Raw genomic sequence first — 24,098 nt, 5'->3', positions numbered from 1 at the left:
GCGCATCCTGAGGGGGCCTCGGTGCGATTTTCCAGCGATCGCCTTACAGGCAGTTTTATGGATTGTTTTGGGTTTTTTTTTTTAATACTTTCTCGCTGCAACACGCAGCCACAAACAGATGCTTCAGCTGCACCCCAGACATCCTTTCTTTTCTATTCCTAACCTGATCTAAGGACTTGTAAAGAGATACAATTACTGCCTTTCTTGGAAATCTGCAGGGGAAAAAAAAAAAGTTCTAATTGCTGTTATATATGAAATAGCTGCCAGGCACAGGGCTGCGAAATGGGCGCTCGCGGCGCTGGGAGTAGGTGGTTGCTCTGCTCCCTGATGAATTACCGCAGGGAGCAAAAAAACCCCGGAGCGGTTGTGAGTGCGACTTTAGGGCGTGGATTTTATGACCTCATTGTTTGCACAGAAGCGTGGTGACTACAGCCCTATACAGCCCCGCGTGTAACCGGTGCCGGTTTTAAGTTAGAAAGCTGGAGACGGCCAAATGACGTCAGGGCTGATGTCAACCCTGGCAGGTATCTTTGCAAGAAGCAGCGCTCAGCCGTTAATGCCTAAAGTTTAGGGGTATGTGGGATGCGTTTAAACCACGCCGCGCTCGCAGCGGTTTCACGCCGCGGCGCTACAGCGCGCCCCAGCTCAGGCGGACAACGCGCGAGGGTGTTTGTCCCCTCTCGCTGCCCGTACGCGGCCGCCGGGCCATGGCGGGACGGCCGGCGCCGCTTCCCACCGCGTCGACAAAAGCCTAGAGAACTACAGCTCCCGGGCGTGCCCTGCGCTGCCGCGCATGCGCGAGGCTCCCCCCCGCGCCATCTTGGCACCCGCTTCTTCCATCTCCTCATCCGCGGAGGGTGGTGGCTTGGAGGGGGGCGGGGACTACAACTCCCGGCGTGCGCCGCGCGCCCGCGCATGGGCAGAGTGTCCCGCCGCCATCTTGGCCCGGGGAAGCGCTTGCCGCTGCCGCCGCCGCCACTAAACAAACCCGAGAGCGGCACCGGAGGGGAGGAGGAGGGGCCCTGCCGCCGTGGAGTCTTTCGATGTGCCAGGCACGGCCGGGCAGGTGGGTCCTGCTCCCCGGCAGCTCCGTCGTGCCTCTCCGCTTTGCCCTGGGGCGCTCCCCTTCGGGGAAAGGGGCAGCTCCCCTTCCCCGGACGGCGGAGACCCGCCGCCCCCTCACGGGCCCGCGGGCAGCGCCCCGTCCCCCGCCTGCAGGCCGCCAGCGCTGCCCTTTCACCCGCCGCGGGGAAGCAGCGGTCGCCGCCCGCCCGCTGCCTCCCGCCCGCTCGCCGGCGGGGGCCCCCAGCCCGGCGGGGATCCAGCGCCGCTGGCTCCCGCCGGTCCCCCGCGCCCAGGCCGTGGAGGCCCCGCGAAGGGCGGGCGGGGAGTCCTCGGGTGGCGCTTGCCTCCGAGCGCCCTTGTGGGAGATCCTCCCTCCTTCTAGCTTCGCTCTGGAAGATGCGACGGCGCTGGGGCTTTTGTTCCCGGTGCCCCCTCCCGCCCCCCGGGCTGTGCAGTTCCCCGCCCGGGGAACGCGGCCGCCGGCTGGCACAAGCCGGCTCGCCCCGCTCGCCTCCGGCTCCTCTTTTTCCTTTATTTTCCTCGTGGTATCAGGGAGATGCGCCCTTCTTCCCCGCCACCCCCGGAACCTCGCCGCGATGCGATCGGGCCAGGGGGTGTTCCCGTGTTTGGGTGTTTTGATTTGGGGGGGGAGGCTGGTATTGGTACGTGGAAGGCAAATTTTCACGGTGTTTTTGCCATTCTGTCATATAATAGGCTGGTGCTAAATGCATTCCCGAGGGGGGAAGGGGGGCGTGCGGTTCGCTGGAAGAGTTCTTATAATAGGTGCTCTGTGCATAAAGAGAGGGAGGAGACATGAACATCAATTCGGAGAGCGTTTCAGCGCAAAAAAAAAAGCCTTGAGAAGGAGATAGGAAACTCGGTAAAAAGGCTCGGGTGATGGATCTGAGCAAAAGAGGATAGGAAGTCCGTGCCTTTGTGAAGCTGCTGAATTCCTGCATGGCAAAGCATGCCATTACAAAGGTTGGAGCAGGGATGGGAGCGAATGTGTCGGTGGAGTTGTGAGCAGGCTGAAGGGAGTTTACGTTAATCGGCTTGGGAAATCAATAAATGATGGACTTGCACTTACTGCGTTTATGTTCCTTTTTCAGCAAGGCTGAGCGCAGTGGGAGCACAGACACAAGGGAAAGATGCCTGTGGTGTGGCCAACTCTTCTGGATCTCAGCAGAGATGAATGCAAGAGGATCCTTCGCAAACTGGGTACAGTAAGATGCAATTTGTGGGTCTGTATGTTTGCCCTTTTAAGATTTGCCTGCCTGCTGCTTCCATGAAATACTTTAATATGTCCACAGGCAACTTACAAGTCACTTCCTGCATTTTGCATGTGTCATGGGTTTGACAGCCCTGGCTTAAACTGATGTTTGGCAGATGCTGTCTGCCTGAGCAAAATGAGTAGAGCAGAATTGTTTTGGTTTGGTAGAATTTCTCATCGATGTCCTGGTCCATTTCTGCCTCGATGTTGCAGTGTTGCATTGCTGTTCTTTTTATGACTATTAACATATAATGGGATACTCTGTGAGAGGAGGGTCTTCGTTTGTCATTCAGTTCTGTATTAGACACCTTTCTGTACCAAAAAAATCATGGAACCCTCATTTAAATGACACGTGTGACTGAGTTCATGTAGTAAAGGTAGCATCGTAAAATCTGGAAACAGGAGAAAAAAAATCTGATGCTTTGTGATTTGCAGTTACACAAATTATCAGGGAAGTGGGAAAACAATGTTCCTTTTTAATTGTCATAACAACAGAAGCTTTTTGCATTGTTTCAAATGTATTTCAATAGATACCTATTGGGATTTTTTTTTTTTTTGGTGCTCTGTCCTTGTAAATACATGGGTACAAGGAGATGTGTTTTTGTATTTTGGAAAGTAGTATAAATATTTGTTCTTTCCTCGCATTCACTTTTGCCTACCACAGGAGAGTGAATCCTTTGTTAGACTGTTATGATCTTTCGCGTCTTTTTGAGTTCTTAGAGCTGAATATCTTTATTTAGATAATGATTTTTTTGCCAGTTAGATGATGTGTAGTATTAGAAGGGGAAAAAAACCTTAGATTTCTTTTTATACTTTCTTCTGAAGAGCATGATCCAGGAGATGGTGTCAGGAAGAAAGTTGAGACTCCCTCTAACTTCCTGTGACTGTCAAGTCACAGCTTTTCTTGTTCTTTTACTTGCATGTTAAAAGATGATGTCCTGTGCTTCTTAACTGTGGCAAGTTTCTCATACATTGTGAAGCCATCCACTTTATTTCCTGAGAGTTGAGAATTTATTTTCCTTCACTTTGCCCTTTTTATTTCGTTTCTTGGCAATCTGGGGTTTATGTTCTGTTGAAACAGACAGTGACGCAGATGTTGCAGACGACATTGCAACTAAGCTGTACATCCGTTAAGGTGACAGCCCTAGGTCTTAAGTGAGACACAAGAAATACAAAGACTAGGAGAAAGTGCAGGATGCCAAAAGATTTGGACCGGATCTGTGCTACTAAATTTCGTTAACGTAGCTTTGCTGGCTAGGAGTGTGGAAAAAAAAAAAACAAAAAACAAAAAACTTCCACCCCAGCTGATGGCGGTGTGCTGGCAGAACCCTGCTGCTGCAGCTGAGCCAAACAGAACTGCAGCTACACCTCCTTCAATGACATAACCTAGGCTGACAAGGGGGGGGGGAATTTTAATTTTTTTTTTTTTTTTTTTTTGCTGGCATAATCTGTTGTCCCCACAAGGGGGCCCTGCTAGCAGAACAGAGGATCAGAGCCTGTAGCAGCCGTGTCTCTTCTAAGGTAGAGAAGTTCTCAGTTTAAATAGACACAGCACAAGACTGGAGGGGGAAGGCGCATGGGCAGTGAGAGCAAATAGCTGTCAGTCACATCCAGCAATTCTTATCTGCTTTACGGAGTCCCACTTTTCCAGCTCTCAGCCCAACATCTTACTTGATTGACTGTTCAGCAGTAGCAGGGTAATTGTAATGATGTAGGTGAGGCTGAAATGCATCCTGAGGTGTGCAATACCTACCCTTGTTCTGCGGCATTTGTGGTTTGTAACCGAATAAGGGGATGGTGGTAGCACCTTGCACTGGGAATAATGATATTTATTTGTGAAACCTGTTTTGGCTGTTTGATGTGTTTCGTGTTGGAAGGAGAATGTACCAGTTGTTACATAGACATAAGGGTGAGGAAGCTGGTTATAGCTGTTCTGAAATCTCTACTAGCTTCCGAAAGGCCAGAATGTGCATTTTTAAAGCCCTAGTGTGAGGAACTCTATTAAAAATGCAAAAAGAAGAAAAAAAATCTGTCCTTGCTAAATAATTATATGGTTGTATCTGAGAATTACTTTATGCTGTTAACAGAGGAAAATAATTAGTATCTTAAATATCGTAACATGGTTGTCTAAATAAATGTTGATATTAATAATAACCGTTGCATTAATTAGCAAATGTTTTATAACTGAAGCTGTAAATGCTTCTGTAGGTCACTCCAGCATCCCTGTGCAGGCTACATAGTTAACCAAAGCGACTCTGCTTTGTGTTTTGTCAGCTTAATCGTGACAGGAGAGCAGGAGTTCTTTTCAGCACAATTCCTTGATTTGATTTGTAAATTAGCTCTTTGGAATCCTAATCTGAAAGCTTTTCAGAATAGCATCAGTCTTTCTTTTGCAGCAAACTTCAGAAGTGTTAGGTTTTGGCCTGCCCCTTTTATTATTGCTTTTGGTTAACTGGGATCTGTTGTGGGGTTGATTTGGTTGGTTGCTGAAAGGCACATATGTAAATATCGAAAGAATTTGGATTTCTGATTTAAAGCAGGAGTTTCAGTAACGCTTCCTTAAACTGTGCAAAGCTTAGAAGAGCAAGTCATTCTTTGGCAAATTTGCAGACTCCATTATTTGCACTAGGTGTGTTTTCACCCTGCTTAGTAGGACAAAATTCAGAAGTTTCAGTAGCCTTTAACTGTTCTATTTTTTAAAACACTGATGGCATGACGTGTACGTACATCACCTGGAATTATAAATTTACATTAAATCAGAGTTGTATTTTTGTAAGTTAATCTTCATGACGGCTCTACCTTTAAGAATAGCTGGATTGTTGTGTTGAGCAGGTTTCATTCCGTGTGTTGCATTCTTTTCAGGTTTAAGCAGTTGTACATATCAAGTAAATGGGCATGAAAGATTATGATGATTATATTTAACAAACTACAGCTGATGTTCTCTGTGCTAATTAAGGAAAAACATTAGGAAAAAATCAGTTGCTCGTTTGATTGTGTGTTTCCTTTTCAAGCCAAGCTTTCCCATGTAACTTTTAATAATTCTATGTTTTAAAGATTTTATTCTCCTGTTTCTAGAGAATTCAGACCTACTCTTCAAATTTGGGGACTGTTTCTTCAAGCTTAGTGGCTGAACTGTCAGTTCAGGGAGAGCTTGAAATACTCAGTTGGGTTTATAAACTAGATAATCCTCTGTGATGATACAGTTGTTTCATAGAAAAGCTGTATGCTGCAGAGTAATTTGACAGAGAGAATTCCAAATCATCAATCTCTTTTGAAAAGCACTAAATAATTGAAAGACCTGTTCCTTTTAATGATTTTGAAAATTAATAGAATACTGTCAGTAATACTGAAAATAACTTCCTCCCCTTTGCTGTGAGCATTAAATAGAAGTGCTATTTGCTCTAATTCTTCAGAACTGGAGGCATATGCAGGTGTCATCAGTGCCTTACGTGCACAGGGAGACCTTACGAAAGAGAAGAAGGATCTTCTTGGAGAACTCTCTAAAGTGCTTAGGTAAACCCTGACCTTTTTAAAATAAGAACCGATAACCTGCTTTCTTTTAAGGTATTGCATGCTTTTTTCATGTGACTACTGTCACAAAGAAAATCTTAATTTAGAGAAGTAATTCTCCATCTTGTGGAGGTTTGATTCCTCTTGTTTTTAGCAACTGTGCTTCTGTGGTTGGAGCTTTACTGTTTTGTTGGTGTTTTGGGAGATACTGAGTGCTAGAATGATTACAGCTAGCTCATGAGTGTATGCTAGCTTGGAGTTTTCTTGAGATAGGACTTCAAGGTCTTTGGGCCCAAGTTACATCAAGAAAGAACACTGCAAGTTCTGTGCAAATTTTTCTACTGTGTGCTCTAAATTTATTCCTCTCATTAGGAGGTTAGATTCTAGTTGTTTTGCAGGGGTACTCTATGAACAGTAATGTTCCTTTTGTTCTTCAGTAGTATTTTTGAACAATAATACATTCATTCTTTCTCACTGTGATAGCAAAAGTTAAGTGACAATCTCTTAAATGTAAATGTCTGTTCCCTTTCGTCTCTTGAGTGGATTATTCATAAGCTTCATTTTAGCTAGAAGTTTTAGATAAATGTTCATGTCTCCATCTGACTGATATAGATTGCTATTTTTTTAATAGTATTTCAACGGAGCGACATCGTGCTGAAGTTCGGAGAGCAGTAAATGATGAACGACTAACGACTATTGCACACAAGTAAGTTATAGGTCATTTTCTATGTGATTTCCAAAGGTACCCTTTGGAAAAGCTGTTATGCTTTAACTGAATGATAGAACTTTGATGGTGTGTTAAAGAACAGTAGTTAAACAGTGTATGGATGAAGGAATTATTGTATCAGATTTACATCAGGCAACTAGAAACAATTACTTAGTACCACTGCATTTTGGTTCTGAAGGCATCTCATTCACTGTACAGCATAAGAAACAGGTGTTTTGTCATGAAGAGCTTTCTGTAAGATAGACCAGAAGAGACAGAGTAGAGGAAATAGAGAAATCCATAAGCAGGATGAACATGTTTGCTGTATTGTTTTTTGTTTTACCTTTAATTTTATATAAATCCATTTTGAAAGGTTATATTAAGAGGGACTTAACCATGTAGAAAGACAAAGGGAGGGAAAGGGTTGACAGAGATTAGTGGAAAACAGCGTATCAGCACAGAGGGGGAAAAAATGGTCAGAGTAAAAAAAACTGCAGCAAGCTAACTGATGACATCAGTGTCCACTGTTCTCAGCTTGATGCAGCTACTGTGCTGGCATCAACTAGGCTAGTTCCTCCTTGCATTTGCTTTCGCAAGGTTCACAATATTTTGAGAGGTGGAGAGGAGCAAGAGGACAAGTGCTTAAGTATCCTTGATAAATACTTAACAGTCTTACAATTAAGAACTGTCTTTAAACAGAGCTGGATTGTAAGTGTATTTTTTTTCTTTTTCTGTGTTGCAACCATTAATTTTTAAGTTTGACTATTGTAGCTTAGGTGTTAAGGGGAGCAAAAAAAGAAATTGTACAAATAGCATTCCATTTGGAGTTAGTGGTTGTCTGAGCTAAGATGTGCCAAAATCGTCATACTCTTTTAGTGCTGCAGAAGGACACTTAAGATTTTAGTCTCTTAATGTTCAAGTTTTAAAGAGTTAAAAATAGGCTGTTTACCAAACAAGACCCACCAAGTTCCCTACACTTCTTTGGGGAGGGGATGGATAAGGAAAAATAAGCATTTAACTCTCAAATCAGGATTCTTTTTCCAAATTTCCTTTTTAAGTAGTAGTTCTGGTTTTAGCATTTTACAGAACAAGCATAAAGTTTGTCCTGAGCTGTTGAACCTCAGATGAATGAGATATTATAATCCAGACAAGGTGCGATTGTGAAGTGCTGCATGTCTTTATTTTTCCTGTGGTAATTCTTTGTAAATAATGGTTGGTAATCTAGTATTTGACTTAAATAACTCTAACTCATTAGGAAAGCCGACTTTGGTAGCTCTGCTAGATGCAACATTTGTAGTCTTATTTTTGATTTTAAAAATGTATTTTTACCTCAGCTGGTGTAGCACTGCTTATACTATATGCATATGTATGGGGAATGCTGAAGCGTATCAGGATTTAGCAACAGAGCAGATCCTCTTGTATTTTACGAACTAATTTGTGGTAGCTTTTGGTGCAACTTGGTTGCAATAGTTCACGCGAGAATTTGTTTTTTCAGAATATATTAATACATTAAATGAGTTGATTTGTTTAAGAACATAACAGCATTGAAAAATAATTTGCCATTTTGGTTTTGCTGAATTGACAAATGACTCATGTAAAACAGTCATAAACAGAAACACTTCTCCTTCTAGGTAAGAACAGCATTTTTTTTTTTTTAATATTCTAGTTTGTGTGTAAATACTAAGGTTAAGAGAAAATGAGAGTAGCAGACTGGTTGCAGTTGAGGTACATGCACAGGGTGTTTTTAAATAATTTCATATTCTGTTACCCTGCTTGGGACTACTTTAGTAAGCCTGAGAAACTTTTCTGTTCAGGAAAAACAAGATTTGCATTAGAAGCCGAGGGTTTTTCCCTGTAAAGTAATAAATTTCAGTAGTCTTTTGTAAAATCTATTGGATGACTAGGTATTTTTGTCATCCAGAAGCAGAGAGTGTACCAACTACCTGAACAATAGCTAATCTAATATGGGGGTTTTGAACGTGACATCCATGAAGAATCCCTCTGCCCTTTAAGGGCCCTATAAAACAAAACAGTAAAAGAAGATGCAGCTCTTAAATTTTCTATGTGAGGTTTTCTACGTTAGGTGGGAAAAATGTAAGGGCTTTCGTGAAATTAGGAAAGTTGAAGATTACTGCTCTAGTATGTGTTTGGAAACTGCCTTTTAGTTTTCACTGTTGAAAAAAAGGCACTTAAATAAGTGTGCTGAGTATTTTGGAAACTCAGCAAAATATTTACAGAATGTGCATTTCTGTTTAGTATGTCTGGACCAAATAGCTCTTCAGAATGGTCTATAGAAGGTCGTCGACTGGTGCCGCTGATGCCACGGCTTGTTCCACAAACAGCTTTTACTGTTACCGCTAATGCTGTTGCCAATGCAGCTGTTCAGCACAACGCATCTCTTCCAGTTCCTGCAGAAACTGGAAACAAAGAAGGTGAGAGAAAGACGGGATTCTACTGCAATCTCTGGGAATATAAAAAAAAAAGTCACAGTATAAGTTGTCATCTTAGATTTTAAGTGTTACGTATTTTTTAAAAAATCTGAATCATTCTTATTGCATGATATTCATAGCAATATGAAAAAATATATATACTTTTGTTTAGAAAGATGCCTTTGCGGCATCTGCAGCATAAATCTGAGAGGTTTGTGTTAGTGAGTACAGTAGCAAGTGTAATTAAAAAAAAAAAAATTGCCAGAAAGTGAGGGGGAGATTCACTGGTTAACTTGTTAAGCTATGTAAACGATAAAAAACTTATATCAACGGCTTAAAATTTTGTAAAGTTCTGTAAGTGATGAAGGATGTTTTAGAACACATTATTTTAAGAATGTAGATAGGTTTCGGTGAGAGTCAAGAAAACTTTGTTGTGGGTTTTTTTTTTCCTTCAGATTAAACATACTAAATTAACAAATTAAAAGATTACCTTCTGCTTTCCCTATGCCTTTTAAATAATGGTAGTACACATTCCATCCAACTTGGCTGAATAGGCTCGAATTATGCTTCATGCAACTAGAGAACGTGTAACACTTCTTGAAATAGGCTGTTTTATCCTGGTTTTGTAAGAAATACTGGATCATTGTACTATTACTTATAAGAAACAGTTTAAAAATGCTGATTGGCAAAATCAGTTAATTACTGAAGGAATATTTTGGTTTCTTCAACTGATGTACCGTTGAGGAAAGGCACTAGCTATTTTCCATGAGTTACCGATCTAGACATGGTCATTTACAGAAAAGCAAAAAGGTCAAAATATTTAATTAATGCTAAATGAAAAATAACAAATTGTGAAGTAAAGTATCAGGTTAATACAAATAAATCTAGAATCGGCAGCATGGGTTTCTGGGGATGGGAGGAGGGGAGGTTAGATTTCTATGTTGGCCTTTAATTCCATGGCCATGCTAAGGTCAAACTGGGGAGTATTCAACAGTAACAGGATTGCAGAGGCAAAGATGTGGATAATGACCCAATAAGTCTTAGGCTTCCATTTCAATTGTTAAAATAGTGATAGAATAATGGGATTCTGCACTTCAGTTATATGGAAGGTGTCTTTTCTCCTCTTCAGTGGTGGTTTGCTATTCCTACACAAGTACCACTTCAACCCCAACATCTACCCCTGTTCCAAGTGGCAGTGTAGCAACAGTGAAGTCCCCCAGACCTGCCAGTCCAGCCTCCAATGTAGTCGTCTTGCCAAGTGGAAGTACTGTTTACGTCAAAAGTAAGTGATACTAGCAACTGATTAACAAAAAGGAAAGAAAGAGACAGTCTTGTGGCTGAAGCATGGACTGAGTTAAACACTCTGACCTTGGGCAAGTCATTTAATGCCTTTATGCCTTCGTTAAGTCTAAAGAATGAATTCATTGCTTCCCTTTTTCCAGAGAAACTGTGTTCAGGATAAATCCCCTCACTTTAAAAAATTCACTTATTTTACAAAATGCTGCACGGAGCAGTAATGGCAAGGATAAGAAGAGTGAAAAGTGTTTTGAAAATAAAATACAGGAATTACTGTATATTGGTGGATTTCTAATCCACCTTGTTCAGAAGTTGTCGTTAAGGTGGTTCTGCGGGTTGTTTCTGCAGAGGACTTCCTTCTGCTTAAATAGTGCATCGTAGTCACTTACTTGAGTTAGAAAAGGTTCCTCCTTTCCCCTTTCACAGCTGACCTGGACTTTTTTAGGTTACAGTAGTTTGTCAAGCATTTATATGCTTACATTAACTATGTCTTCCATTTTGTGATTTATTTGGAAGTAAATCTTAGTGAGGCTTGCATTCCTGGGCAACTGTGAAACCTCCATGCAAAATCCCACCTGATACCCATCTTCATGTGTGGGATACCCATCTTGATGTATTTAAATTTGGACCTCCAGGGCATAATGTCTAGAAACAGTATTTTTTCATGTCTCTCCCCTGCCCCCTTCTTTCTTTGGCTAAGTCGTCAGCTAGTTCTAAAAGCAGAATACATCCTCATATGTATGCCCAGCTCATCAAAGATAGTTTTATTTAACTAATAATTAAGTGTTTCCTTCTGTCCTTATTTGGTTGTCTGTCAAAACGCAGCTGAGAAATAAAGATTAATAGTGAATCTGATAAGTTGATAAGTGCTACTTTTATGCTTGCTGTGGATACCTTTAATATTTTAAAAATTACTTTAATCTTTATGCTATATTGCATGTTTGTATAAACTTTTAGCTAGTCATAAATGTCGTGTTGTACATGAATATGATGTTATCTGCAAACCACCATCTGTAGTGGCTATATGAACCTATGGAACCCATTACATTAAGATTTTTCATTTTTCTGATTTAATGCATCATTCAGCTTTAGTTTAAAGATTTAGAGGAAAATGTTCTTAACCTCTTAAAAATTTAATTTAGACCTCTAATGAATTATTACATGGTAATGAGTATAAAACCAGTCTAGACACACAATAGAGGGATGAAAGCTTTTCATTTTTATTCCGTCCATCCCTAGATTTCATTTTTTTCTCCACTTTGTGTGCTGCTTTTTTTTTTTTTGTAAGGAATCGTGTGTCTTTCAGAATGTGTTATATTAGTCATTTTAGTTTTAACAAACCTGCTTAAGAGCAAACTCAGGAGTCCTGAGTTATAGTCGTGACTTTGCCACTGTTGTGTGACCTCATCCAAGTCTCAGTCTGATTGAGCCATTAACCTCTCCGTGCCTCTGCTTCCTTGCCTGTCAAGTGTGAGTTATAGTCGAGCTGCATTACCTTTTAGCTAAACGCTTGTGGAAAACTTTGTGCAAATGCAGTTTCTGACACAAAATTATAGGAATAATGTTCTTGCAGAACCCCAGAGGTGAAAACAGGAGATGAAACGAGCTGTCCTTAAAACAATGTTCTGCTAGTTTAAATCTTACTTTCTTACTTCTGTGTTGGGGTTTTTTGTGTGCAGGAGGACCACAAACAAATAGCTTTCTCTTCAGGATTTCTTGGTGACCCACCGAAATGACAGCTGTGTCCTTACGTTCTAGCTTCATGTGGATATTTGATTCAAGTGGATTCTGAAATTCCTGCACCTTTTCAATGTGATTAGTGACTTCATGGTTATAAGGTTACGTAGTGTAGTAATACTTAAAAGCCTGTTCATAGTAGACCTTACAGGCACGTAACCAGATCTCTGCTTTGTAGATGGAGACCACGACTAGGTTTGTTCAGGGCCATAAAGTAAAATGTTGATTAGAGTTTTGAAATCCGGCCTCGTAGATCCATGCTTCATCTGTACTGCTACAGCCAGCTAAAACTATTTTTTTTGGAGTTCAAAGCAAACTTAAAATAGAGCCTTTGCTTCCCTTCTGTAGTTCAGTTTCCCATCCTTTGTGTGGATACAACTGTCAGCCTTCTGAAGTGCACCTGAAAATGAGCTGGTACCTGAACTGAAAGAGAATCCTGTTTTTCAGAAATCACTTGCTGTGCTACTGGGCGCTTTGTTGTCCATGTTAATTCCTGCGTCTTCACTTTTCAAATGCTGGATTATTTAGTTATTTTAATTGGAGATTGACAGTAATTAGGTCTTGACCCTAATTAGAGATTGACTGCCAACGAAGTTTGCTTGGATTACCAGCAGGACTTCTTTTTACCATAGCAGCATTTTTTATCTGTTAGCCCCAGGCATACAGAACATCTTCAGTCTTGTTCTGTATAGGGGGCTTGTGTATGTTCTGTATATCTCTTTTTTAATTGCTTACCACTGGTTAATTTGGTAAACATAAATGCAACCCAATAGCTGTAACAGATTTTCAAGGTCATTAAACTATGCCTTTCTGTAATGTGTACCAATGTATGAACCTTCTGCCTACTTGGGAGAGTTTCACATGGATTTAAGATCGTTGACCACACCTGCAGAAAGGTTATCTATTGCTCAGCCGAATATTGCAGCATACTTTTTTCTGCGTGTGCAGTAGATGATTGTGAGGAAGAACAGGGAAGAATTTGAGGCCATATTTCTGTTGTTTTTCATGGATGTGTGCTAGGTACTGTTTTATATCTGTTGCACAAAATGCACCAAACAAGGCAAGAAGGTGATAAAGAGACCTTCATAGTTAAAGTATGTCTTTAAAAAAAACCCCAAGGGATCTCAAGATGCTGTGTTGAGGTGAAAGGGAGAAGCATACTTGAATGATAAGGATGGTGTGAAAGTAGGTACGAAGGTTGACATCTGAGAAGACTGTGGGAGGATAAACTTCAGTAGTCCAGTTGCTGTAAACAAAACCAGTAGCAACAACAGTAGGGTAGTGTAAAGTTTTAAATTGAAATGTGCATGACGTTATCCCAAACCTCTTGTGTGCGTAGTCTCATTAATCAAACTACTGGAGACAGAATAAAATCCCTGTACTGGCTCTTACGTTCTTTTAATCTCTTAAACTGAATGAAGGAACCCAGTAACTGAGTAGCTTGGGGGTTTTTTTAGGGTTTGTTTATTTGCTTTATGGCACTTTAAGTGTGGCCTATATCAAGGACAAAGACCCATCTGTGGTGTGATACAGGTTAGTTGTGACCACAAGAAATAATTTATCCTCTATTCCTTTATCTCTTATTTGAAAGTGGGTATAAGACTCAGCAAGCTCTAATGTTTTAGAAAGCACTGAGAGCTGCAAATGGGGAAAATATAATTTAGAAAAAGTACTTCTTTTCCAGGTGTCAGCTGCTCAGATGATGATGAAAAGCCCCGCAAAAGACGGCGAACGAATTCTTCTAGTTCTTCCCCTGTTCTCCTGAAAGAAGTCCCGAAGGCAGTGACTCCTGTCACTAAAACTATCACAGTGCCTGTAAGTGGCAGCCCCAAGATGAGTAATATAATGCAGAGCATTGCCAACTCCTTACCACCACACATGTCGCCTGTGAAAATAACCTTCACTAAGCCCTCAACACAGACAACAAACACGACAACACAGAAGGTATGTGGGGGAAGCTGCCAAATGTTACTTTATTCTGGTTTTATCAATGAATAAGATGTGATGTTTGACTCTTCCTTTCTATGAACTGTCTAGCTGTTTTTTAAGGATTGCGCTTGGCATAAGGTAATCCCTCTTTAAAACAAACAAAGAGAAAACCAGACTCTTGTATGAATTTAGTTCACCTGTGTGTGAAGGGACCTGGATTGACAGCCGTGGAGACTGAAGCCCTCTTTTTATCCACAGAACAGGTACAGCACAGGCAGCGGGAGTGCAAGCTTCCCCCAGACTGCCCCACCAATGTGCCTCAACCCTGACCTGAAGGGACCACTTCTAGGGATGAGAGGGGATTCAGTCTCCATGCTCATTCAATTCTTGGCCTCTCTGGTGAGACTGCCAACAAGGTTGCCAGTTAGTACCATTTGTGGTGTTGGGTTTTGTGATATGGACACTAGTCCACTGAGAACTGGATCACATAGGCCACTGAACAGCCTTCAGATGGTAACAACTATTGGTCAAAGGTAATCTTTCTTATTTCTATTTTCCTTGTTTATAATTATTCTTTGCAGTAGTAGAATTCCAGGAGAGGTGGCATGGGCTTTCCCTTGCCAAGCCTTTTGTCTAGAGACTATTTTTTTGGGGTCTATAAAGCTTATTCTTGGAGCATATCAAAGACTGGGGGGGCTTTATTTTCCTTTCAGTCCTAGTGTGCCATTTCTCATTCTACATTAACAGTGTTGCAGCGGTCAAAATCAGTTGCGTTATTTCAGCTGAGTGTGCCCAGCTTTCACCAGAATGCAGCGTGCAGAAAAGGTGTTAAAATGTGTTAAAATTTGGTATTGGGCTCAGATTTTTACGTGCCTAATCTGTGGCGTGACTGTTTTCCCATGCTTTAGGAAGCATTTCAGATGTGTCTACTGTTTTGTTCTTAAGATTTAAAAAAAGATTAATGGCTCAGACCAAGTTCATTCTTAGTATGGTTATTAGTTGAGGCAGACTTGGGTGGGGTGTCTGTGGAATTAATTCAGCCTTGATACCAACAAGCTGATGGTAGGCTGGCCACTGACAAGCATTTTTTTCCAACGTGAGAGTTTGACTACTGAGCTCAAACCTTCACAGATTATTTGTTCTATTAGTCACCTTAATTTTTTATGACTTTATTTGGATCAGCAGAGTTCCCACGTCCTGATTTTTGGCTAAAACCAAGGAAGATTAACTGAAGTAATGTGCAATAAAGAACTTGCTTTCTGGCCTTTTCCCACTCCAGAGCTCTTTGATGTTTTCATTTGATTCACAGTTCTTTATCAGTGTCCTTAATCAAACTTGATCTCTGAAGACATGTATAGAAATTCGTGACTGAGGATAAACCGTAAAAAATAATGCATTCAATGCAGCAAATCCACAGCTAGTAAAGGGCTTAACCTACCCATCCTGTTGCTCTTATTAGGCTTGTCTTTTGTGCAGGAAGAATTTTTTTGCCTTAGAAGTCTGTAGTGTTGTATTAAGTATGAGTGTTCTGTGTCATGGTAGTTAAAAGATGGGAAGTACTAAATCTCCAAAAGGAAGAGAATGAACTGTTGATAGGGTCTTTTCTGAAGTTCTGCCTCTGCTGGTTCTGACATGGAAAATTTAGCGTTTGCTTTGCATAGTATTATTTGACTCTCTTACTAATCTGCAATGATAGGAAAATCATCACTTGTTTCATTAGGGAGCCATAGTAGTGTTTGTATCTGAACTTGTCACACTGCCCTCTTTTGTTGGCTTTAGACATAACTGGATCATTTTGGTGGGAGAAATCTCTTTTAGTAGTTTTAAATTAAATGCCAGTCTTGACATTAATTCACACTCAACTTGGAAATGTACTATTTTAAACAAGTGCAGTTGGATATGAGTGAAGTTGTTGGGTATGAATGAAATTCTTCATTTCTGCATGCCAGCTTTCTGAGTTGTTTTGACATTTTAGTAGGTTGGAGGAAGATTTGTCGTAACAACTAATAATGTCACAGCTCCAATTTCTGGATTCTCTTATACTGAAGTCCTCTGTCTGGGACACAGAAGGAATCTAGCTAGTGAAGCTTCTGGCAGTTAATGCGTTTATTCTTCAGGGCCTAGGTTTTGATGTCTCTCAAAATACAGCTGACAGGACTAATTTTAGTTTATGTTAGGAATTAGTTTTTACCTTAACAATTAAAATCAGCAACAATAAAGGAACTTGCTTTTTTTTTTTTTCCCTTAAAATCAGGCAGTCTTTCTGCTGTAAAAGTAGTGTGACTTTTGGTTTGAGCTGACCCAAGCTTTCTTTACTCCTTCTGTACCTTTTTTTCTATCTGCTTTTATTACATCAAATCATTAATAAATATTAATTTTCAAGGTTTTAATAAATGACATTTTTGTTGGGATTGCTTTATCAAAACAACTTCTCAATATTCTTGCATGGTAAACTGAAAATGTTGTATTTCTGTGCTGTGTGTTTCTATTTTAACTGTGTGTCTGTAAGTACAAGGAGGTACATATAAGCAGAATATAAGGAATCTCTTGCGTAAATAGTCCCCATATTCAGTACTTAAGAGATGCTTAGAAAACCATAGAATTCATAACAACATTGGAAGAGGTCTGTTCTTATGCAACTGACCTAGAAAACCATGTCAAATCAGATTCATGGTGTTGTAATTGTTAACTCGCAGTAGGGGTAATGTTTATTGTCTTTAGACAAATGGTTTTCAGACAGATAAGAAAGAATTTCTTGTTGTTGAAAGTGCTAATTAAAACAGAAATTGTTTTAAACCTAAACCAGGTTTTTCACTGATGAAATACTGATTGTTTACAGCCTTGTGTATCAAAAATATATCCCATTACTGACTCAGCAACTGCTTGTTAATTGTGAAAGAGGAAAAAAATAAATCCTCTATTCTCTCATTGACATTTCTTGATCTATGTGTAAGGTTTGGGAAGAGCTGTGTTTAAACTTGCTTGAAATCCTTTGAGTTCCTTTTAAAATGGGCTTCAGATTTCCTGGCCCAATTTAATGAAGCCAAGCAGTTCATTCCTGTCTGTTTGCCTTCAGACATGAGATAATTCTACTTTAATTAGATAGTAATTGTTTTCTTCAAAAAAAAAAAACCAAACCCCAACAACAACAAAAACCCAAACCCACAAACCCAAACCTTCTAATTTTAAGAAAATGTTTATCACCACTTCATCAGACTAATTGAAATCTTTTTTTGCCAGCAAATGTGAATGAGACTGTTAATAAACATGTATCCCTAAACCTAAATTCACATGGAGACATATATTAGTGAAATTTTATGCTATTAAACAAATGCAAAGAACAAATGAATTTCTTGTTGTTCTCTTTCTTCTTTCAGGTGATAATAGTAACCACCTCTCCAAGCTCAACTTTTGTACCCAACATCCTTTCAAAGTCCCACAACTATGCAGCAGTTACGAAACTTGTCCCAACATCAGTCATTGCCTCAACTACTCAAAAGCAACCGGTGGTTATAACTGCTTCTCAGTCCTCTTTGGTCAGTAGCAGCAGCAGCAGCAGTAGCTGTTCCACTCCCTCCTGTACTGCAAATACTATTGCTGTGACTGCTGTAGTATCATCAACACCATCAGTGGTTATGTCAACGGTAGCACAAGGTATGGCAATGACATTATGTTTCTAAAAGCTCTTTCACTGATGAATTGGACTTTGTTTTGAGAATAGCACAGGGGAGATGCACTTTATGTTTACATATGATGAGTGAAGCGCAGGAGATGTGAAAGAAGTCTACTGATGAAACTGATCCAAGATACTCTACAGAAGTTCTTGTTGAACTCTTTCCGTCTCTACTTCAACAATTAATGCCTGTGCAGATCCTCTTTTTAAGGAGAATGTGGTGAGACAATCTGGCATAGCTTTTATTTTGAAAAGATTTTACTTGCAGAACTAAAGCATTGTAGCCTCAAAATGTCTGGCTTTAAGAACTCTGTGTGGGAAATAGATGTTTCGAATATTTGAAGAAGATTGCATCTTCTAAAGCCTGATTTACAAAACCATGCAAAGTTAACATCAAATAAATACAACTTATGTGTGACATGTGTCTTTAGAATATTTCTTGTGATAACTAATCTCGTTGACATTTCTGAAAGGTAGAGAAGTGTTTACACTTTTTTATCTGTGTGTTTTTTAGCAGCATGTCAGTTTTCAAGTCCTTAAAAATTAAGATCTGAGTGGGCCTGGATTAAAATTCCTAGGTTTCTGATTTCTAATTCCAACTATACATGCTAGCTTGACTGATTCATCTCTGCAGCCACTAGCTAATATTTGGAAGGGAAGCTGTGGATGAGTGAAAGGTCCTCAGTGAGCAGCACTTGGAAAATACTGTGCCTGACGTGTCCCATGGCAATTTTTCCTGTTCCATGTTTTCTATTCTTGTTCTATTCCACAAAAAGCTGGGCAGCCAGATCAAGGCTGAGGAGGTATTTTGCCTTCCATATTGCTTCTGTTAATCAGGTCCTGAAGATACTAAACTGCAGAGCACAAGGGCTTACAGCAGAATTTTGTATTGTTTGAGCTGTTGATTTTTAGTTGGGTTTGATCATGGAAGGGGGTATAATTCTAAACTATATTAGATGGAATATCTTTTTAACTTTTTTTTCCCCCAAGACTGTTGATGTCATTGCAGAAGATGCTGGTGAAATGTTTTGTGACAAACTAATAATCACTCCAAATGTGAAGAAAGTTAAATTCATGAATGAAAATAGCTGACCAAGGAAATGGAAAAACCATCTTAGATGATGCAGTGAGAAAAGGGTGGTTATTTAGATTGCCAGAATTGTAGTTTATTGTGATTTCTATCATTATCACTGCCATCTGTAAATGTAGAGAAATAAGTGAGGAGATTTTCTATTTTCCACTACAGCTGGGACTTGCCTAAAAACTACCTTCATAAGACATGGACTTTTTGTCGTCTTTGGTGCTTATGGATGTGCAGTTTAGAATTAGAGACGATGCCAAATTTTGCTGGAATTGTTGTGACAACTATGTAAGAGAATGACAGAAATAAGTATTGAGATGTATTCTGGAACTTTGTCTTTCCATCTTACTGTAAACTTGTTTTAATCACTTTATTACTTGTGGATCACCTAACCTATCAGCACAAAAAAATGTATGTTCCACAGTTTTCTAAATTACATACCAGTACTTTATTCATTCTTTTAAAATAACCTTGAGCTCACTAACAGATACTCCCTTTTAATGTTGATGGGTTTGATATTTGTCTTTCTCATACCCTAACTTTTTCTAGTCAGGATTTTCACTAAAAATTTTGCTTTCTTGAAGCTTAAAGATCAGGCTTTGAAAATATTTGAGTTATTTGTACTACAAAAGGTGCAGGAAGCAGACTGGGATTGTGGCTTTCCATTAGCTGCTGTTCTGCTGCTACACTGAAAATCTGTGTGAAGCGTCTTTGCCTCTGAACAGAGCACTTCTGCTATGTGGAAACTTTTTTCACTCATGTATATCTATGCGTTTTTCAGTACTAAAGACAGTTTAAATGCAAAGTTATTTAAGAAATTGTAATACCTTTTCTTTCATGTTGCACAGTTCAATCTTAAACCATTTACTCTTTCACAGGTGTGTCTACATCGGCAATTAAAGTTGCCTCTACCAGACTACCTTCCCCAAAAGGTTTGGTTGGGAATCCAACTCAGATCTTAGCACAGTTTCCCAAACAGCATCAGCAGTCCCCCAAACAGCAGCTGCACCAAATACAACAGGCCCAACAGCAGCAGCAACAACAGCAGCAGCAACAACAGCAACAGCAGCAGCAACAGCAACAGCTGGTGCAGTCTTCTGTAGCTCAACAGCAGCCACAGCAATCTCAGTTACCACCTGGCATCAAGCCCACCATTCAGATCAAACAGGAATCAGGTAGTTGGAGTTAATCTTGGGTCATATTGCTGAGTGGTGAGTTCTAACCACAGCTCACGAACTAGGGCAGAATTCTGTCTCAAAAGGTGCATGGGGAGCTATCATTAAGGTATAATTGCTTGAGTACAGGATTTGGCAGTAGACTTGGGTATGAGTAGATAGTGAAGGATGTCTTAATGTTTTCAGCTAACAGTAATTGAAGAATTTGGTTCTGTCACTCTTCTTGTTTGGTTTGAGGTATTACAGACCATGCTTTAGGAATAAATGCTTTATCTTTAGAGATTGAAAGGTATGTAAATATCTTTAAAAGTAACATGATTGGCAACCTGGAAGAAACCAGTTTTCTGAAGATCCAAGAGCTGTTCAGCGGTATCAACTGGAAAAAGAAGTTGATCCATGTTTTAATTCTTTTCTTGGGTCCAGAAATCAAAACCTACTTTTGAGGTACTTGTCAAAGCACATACAATTAGATCTGAGACTGGAAGTTGGACTGGGTTCTTTTTGTAACAATGATTCATTCAGTTGACTTTGGGCAAGTCGTATAATTTTTCTCTCTTGGCTTTACTCTGCTCTACAATACAGTCCTTATCTCTGTGAGATGTAGTAAGATGTAATGCTTGTAAAGTTACCAAATTCTAAAGGAAGAAGTGCTATAGAAGTGCAAAGTATTTTGATGTCCATATTTTTATATTAAACATGTCAGTAAAATTATTATTTTATATTCATACTATTTAGATCAAAGAAGTAAAATAGACCATAGAATGAAAAAATAAACAGCCCTACTCCTGTCCTTTGATAAACTTCCTTTTGGATTATAGGACCATTGCCTAAGAAAAAAATAGCCATCAATGAAGACAGATAAGAGGCCTCCTTCCTCCAGTTGCTGAACAATATTTGATTAATAAGAGCTTCACTCCTTGCTTTCTACCAGGGGTTTAGGCTCAGTGTTCTTTTTAGTTAAAGTTTTGTTGGAAATGCCATCTGATACCTGTTCTTTCTGGAAGATGTGAATCAGTTTTCACAGAGATGTTGCTTTTTATCCAGTTTTGTCAAAGGCTCAAGTTTATCTTTCCTAACTTCAGATAGTTCATTATTTAAGTTTGGAGCTCATTTGTTCCATAGTGCTTTTATAGTTAACATAGAAAGAAGAAAGTATCTCCAGAGGATGTTTCACATCCCGAGTGGACCAAATTGTTCACCTAGAAATATTTCTGTACAAATATAAGTGTCTACATTTAGATGGGATTAATTCAGGCTGAGTGTTTCATGGCATGTACCTTGTCATGGAACATAAGATGCAAGTGTCCTGGATATACTTTTTGAACAGATGACATGAAACTCATGGTTTGCAGCTGAGAAGTGAATCTTGCAGAGGTCCCATCCCACTACACAAATTGAGAGGGAAGGAGGGAGGGAGCAGAATCTGTGCTGTAGTAAGATGTTCTCATCTTTTGTTCTTGCTGATTCTACTTGGAGCTTATTTCAGCCCAATTCCTTTGTGGCTTCAAGATGACCAAAAAAACCAAGAGAAGAGAGAGCAGTTTACTTAAAGCAACCTTCCCTAGCCAGTGCCAGGGTTGCTTGCTTACACCTGCTAATACTCTTTGTGCAGAAAGCTTTTTTTAATTTATTCAGAGGGATTAAATTCAACTAGGTCTAATTAAGTCACATTAGAATTTACAGACTGAAGTGATGAAGAACACTCTTACTTTTAGATGGTTCATTGTATATGAACCAATTCAGTATTGGTTTCCCAGGAACCAACAGGTCACAACGTTCTGTTTTTTTTGAATCATGGACCAGACAACGTTAAAAATCACTACAACAAATCAACGATGGAATGGAATCCCTTGCCTCAGTGGCAGTAGCTAGGAATTGAAACAGGCACATGAAAGACAAAGATGATGACTGTCTTGTTATTTGCAAAACAAAAAAACGCCAAGCAATCCCCCCCCCCCAAAAAAAAATTCTTTTCAGGATCAAGAATACATGGGCTCAGAATAGAAGCCTTGTGAGGCTACTTCCCCACTAGGACTTGGTCTGAGAAAGCATTTCAGAAAGTAACTTTTCGTGCCTGTGTTTTAACAGTGACCTTTCTCCTTTCCTAGGTGTTAAAATAATCACTCAACAGGTGCAGCCCAGTAAAATCCTTCCCAAACCAGTTACAGCGACCTTGCCCAGCAGTAGCAATTCACCTATTATGGTGGTTAGCAGTAATGGGACTGTCATGACAACTAAACTGGTCACTACTCCCACTGGTAAGTTGTGGCTCTGAGAAGGGGAGGGTAAACCCAGACATACAGGTGATGAAACATGGTTTATTAGGGTAAAAACAAAAAGCACTTCTCTCTTGTGAACAGTGAGCACAACAGCATGTTCACAATCCTGTTGATATTTGTTTTAGATGAGGATTTTTGCACTGAGTGCTCTTTTATTCCTCTCATGATCTTTCTGAATTAGTACACAAAATATGATCGTTTCTGCCCCACTGCGTTTATTTTAAAGGAAGTTTTCTTGCAACTTATACTGATACTTTGCACTTCTGTAGCACCTTATATTAGACAATTTCTGTTAATTTAACTTTTTAGGAATCTCAAGCATCATTCCTATTGTACATATACAGACTTTAAAATTAGACGGGTGACTTGCTCATAGTCCTGCAGTGATTTATAAAAAGGCCAGTAAATTGAATTTTAAACTCCCAGTGTTTTCCTGGGGATCTAATTGCATTTGTGTTTTCTTATTGATTAAAGTTCAGATTGCATGTGGGATGGATTGTATGAGGAAAACTTGAAAGACAACTTTATCCTGGTTTTCAGAAAACTGTTACTTACTTAAGTGAGAGTAACTTCCTGAATTTTTAGCATGGATTGGGAATATTAGCATGAGCTAATGGTTAATATTCTTTTTTTTAACTTCTGAAGTACTTTGTAAAAACATTTTTAAGTACAAAAAAGAATCTAGCAGTTTTGCAGTTCATTTAATTGGCAAAACCTCTTTTGTGCTCTCTTGGATTTGAACACATGGCTTTTTTTTATAACAAACTGTTTTGCTCTGTGATCTTTAGCAGTTAAGGTCTGTAGTGAACAATCTGCAGCAGTACAAGCAGAATGGAATTACGATGTTCCTGTAGCTCTTGACTTGTATGATTATTTTGAGCAAGTTTCTTTCGTGGACTCAGTTCTGTTTCCGTTCTGAGGAGTAGGTCTGAAAAAACAGCATTTATACCATGTCAAGGACGTTTCTTTTGTACTACTAAATGCTAAATCCATAAAATTGCATTATCATTGTAAATTATAATTTTGTCTTAGAGTGATATTTAGACCAGTCATTGGTGGTGTTCTTTATAAACAATTTGTCATATAGGAGAAGTGAGAGTGTAAGTGTCTTTCAAGAGAGGAAGGGATCAGTTCTGGTCGTGTCATCAGATGCCCAACTCTTGGGCATCTAAGGGAGCAAATGGCAAACATACAGGCAGAATCTGAACAGCTATTGAAAATTAAAATCTCACACAAGGACATGAATTTAAAATAGGGCAGTCATGGAATATTTGGAAAATACTTCAGAAGACTCTTACATTAAATTAAAGTTGGTATATACTTGAATATTGCTCTGTGGGTTTTAAAAAGTGCTAGCAGAATTGTAAAGGGTGGTACTAAATTGCAGTGTGGGGTCTCTTTGAATAGAAACTGATGTGTTTTTTTTCTAAACTAACTTACTTTTCCACAAATACCAGTAGAGGATCATGTTCTAACAGTGAACTTTCTTGTTCTCCCTTTAAAACAGGAACTCAAGCAACATATACGCGGCCAACGGTTAGCCCCTCTATAGGGGCTCGGATGGCTGGAACTCCAGGGGCTGCTACTTACGTGAAAACTACAAGTGGTAGCATCATTACCGTAGTACCAAAATCACTGGCAACACTGGGAGGGAAGATTATCAGCAGTAATATTGTTTCTGGTATGCATATGTGTACTTTGATATTAAGACTTATTTCAAAAGTAACTTTAGACTTGCTCTAATTGTTCAGGGCTTTTTCTGTGGGTTATATGCTCAAATAATTATTAGGACCTTTATTGGAGAAGTAGTTAATTCAGAAGTAAAATACTTGAGGATGAAGAAGAAAATAGTGGGTAGAAGTTGTGGAGGTAACGTGTTCTTAAGGATTGCAGTAGTTCTTGTGTTTAAAAAGGAAACATCTAATGTGAGGGAAGCCTGGGAGGAAAA

The 24,098-nt window shown here is 39.6% G+C and overlaps 1 protein-coding gene across 2 annotated transcripts in view; it reads left to right on the top strand.

Moving 5' to 3' along the window:
* Positions 1-2,213: 2,213 nt before the first annotated feature.
* EMSY (EMSY transcriptional repressor, BRCA2 interacting) overlaps positions 2,214-24,098 on the top strand; it is a gene marked incomplete at its 5' end in the record, with an annotated part of 37,049 nt that continues 15,164 nt past the window's right edge. For both annotated transcript variants that reach the window (XM_082014384.1, XM_082014383.1), the window contains 10 exons: positions 2,214-2,283; positions 5,749-5,848; positions 6,477-6,551; positions 8,808-8,983; positions 10,110-10,262; positions 13,698-13,957; positions 17,320-17,596; positions 19,575-19,871; positions 21,980-22,129; positions 23,658-23,831. In XM_082014384.1, the coding sequence (XP_081870510.1) occupies positions 2,214-2,283; positions 5,749-5,848; positions 6,477-6,551; positions 8,808-8,983; positions 10,110-10,262; positions 13,698-13,957; positions 17,320-17,596; positions 19,575-19,871; positions 21,980-22,129; positions 23,658-23,831 (1,732 nt within the window). The remainder of the gene's footprint in view (positions 2,284-5,748; positions 5,849-6,476; positions 6,552-8,807; positions 8,984-10,109; positions 10,263-13,697; positions 13,958-17,319; positions 17,597-19,574; positions 19,872-21,979; positions 22,130-23,657; positions 23,832-24,098) is intronic.

The sequence above is a fragment of the Phaethon aethereus genome, assembly GCF_964289735.1.
Source record: "Phaethon aethereus genome assembly, chromosome: 1".
NCBI classification, from domain to species: domain Eukaryota; kingdom Metazoa; phylum Chordata; class Aves; order Phaethontiformes; family Phaethontidae; genus Phaethon; species Phaethon aethereus.
The sequence above is the reverse complement of the archived record's forward strand: the minus strand, read 5'-3'. Positions and strand labels throughout refer to the sequence as shown.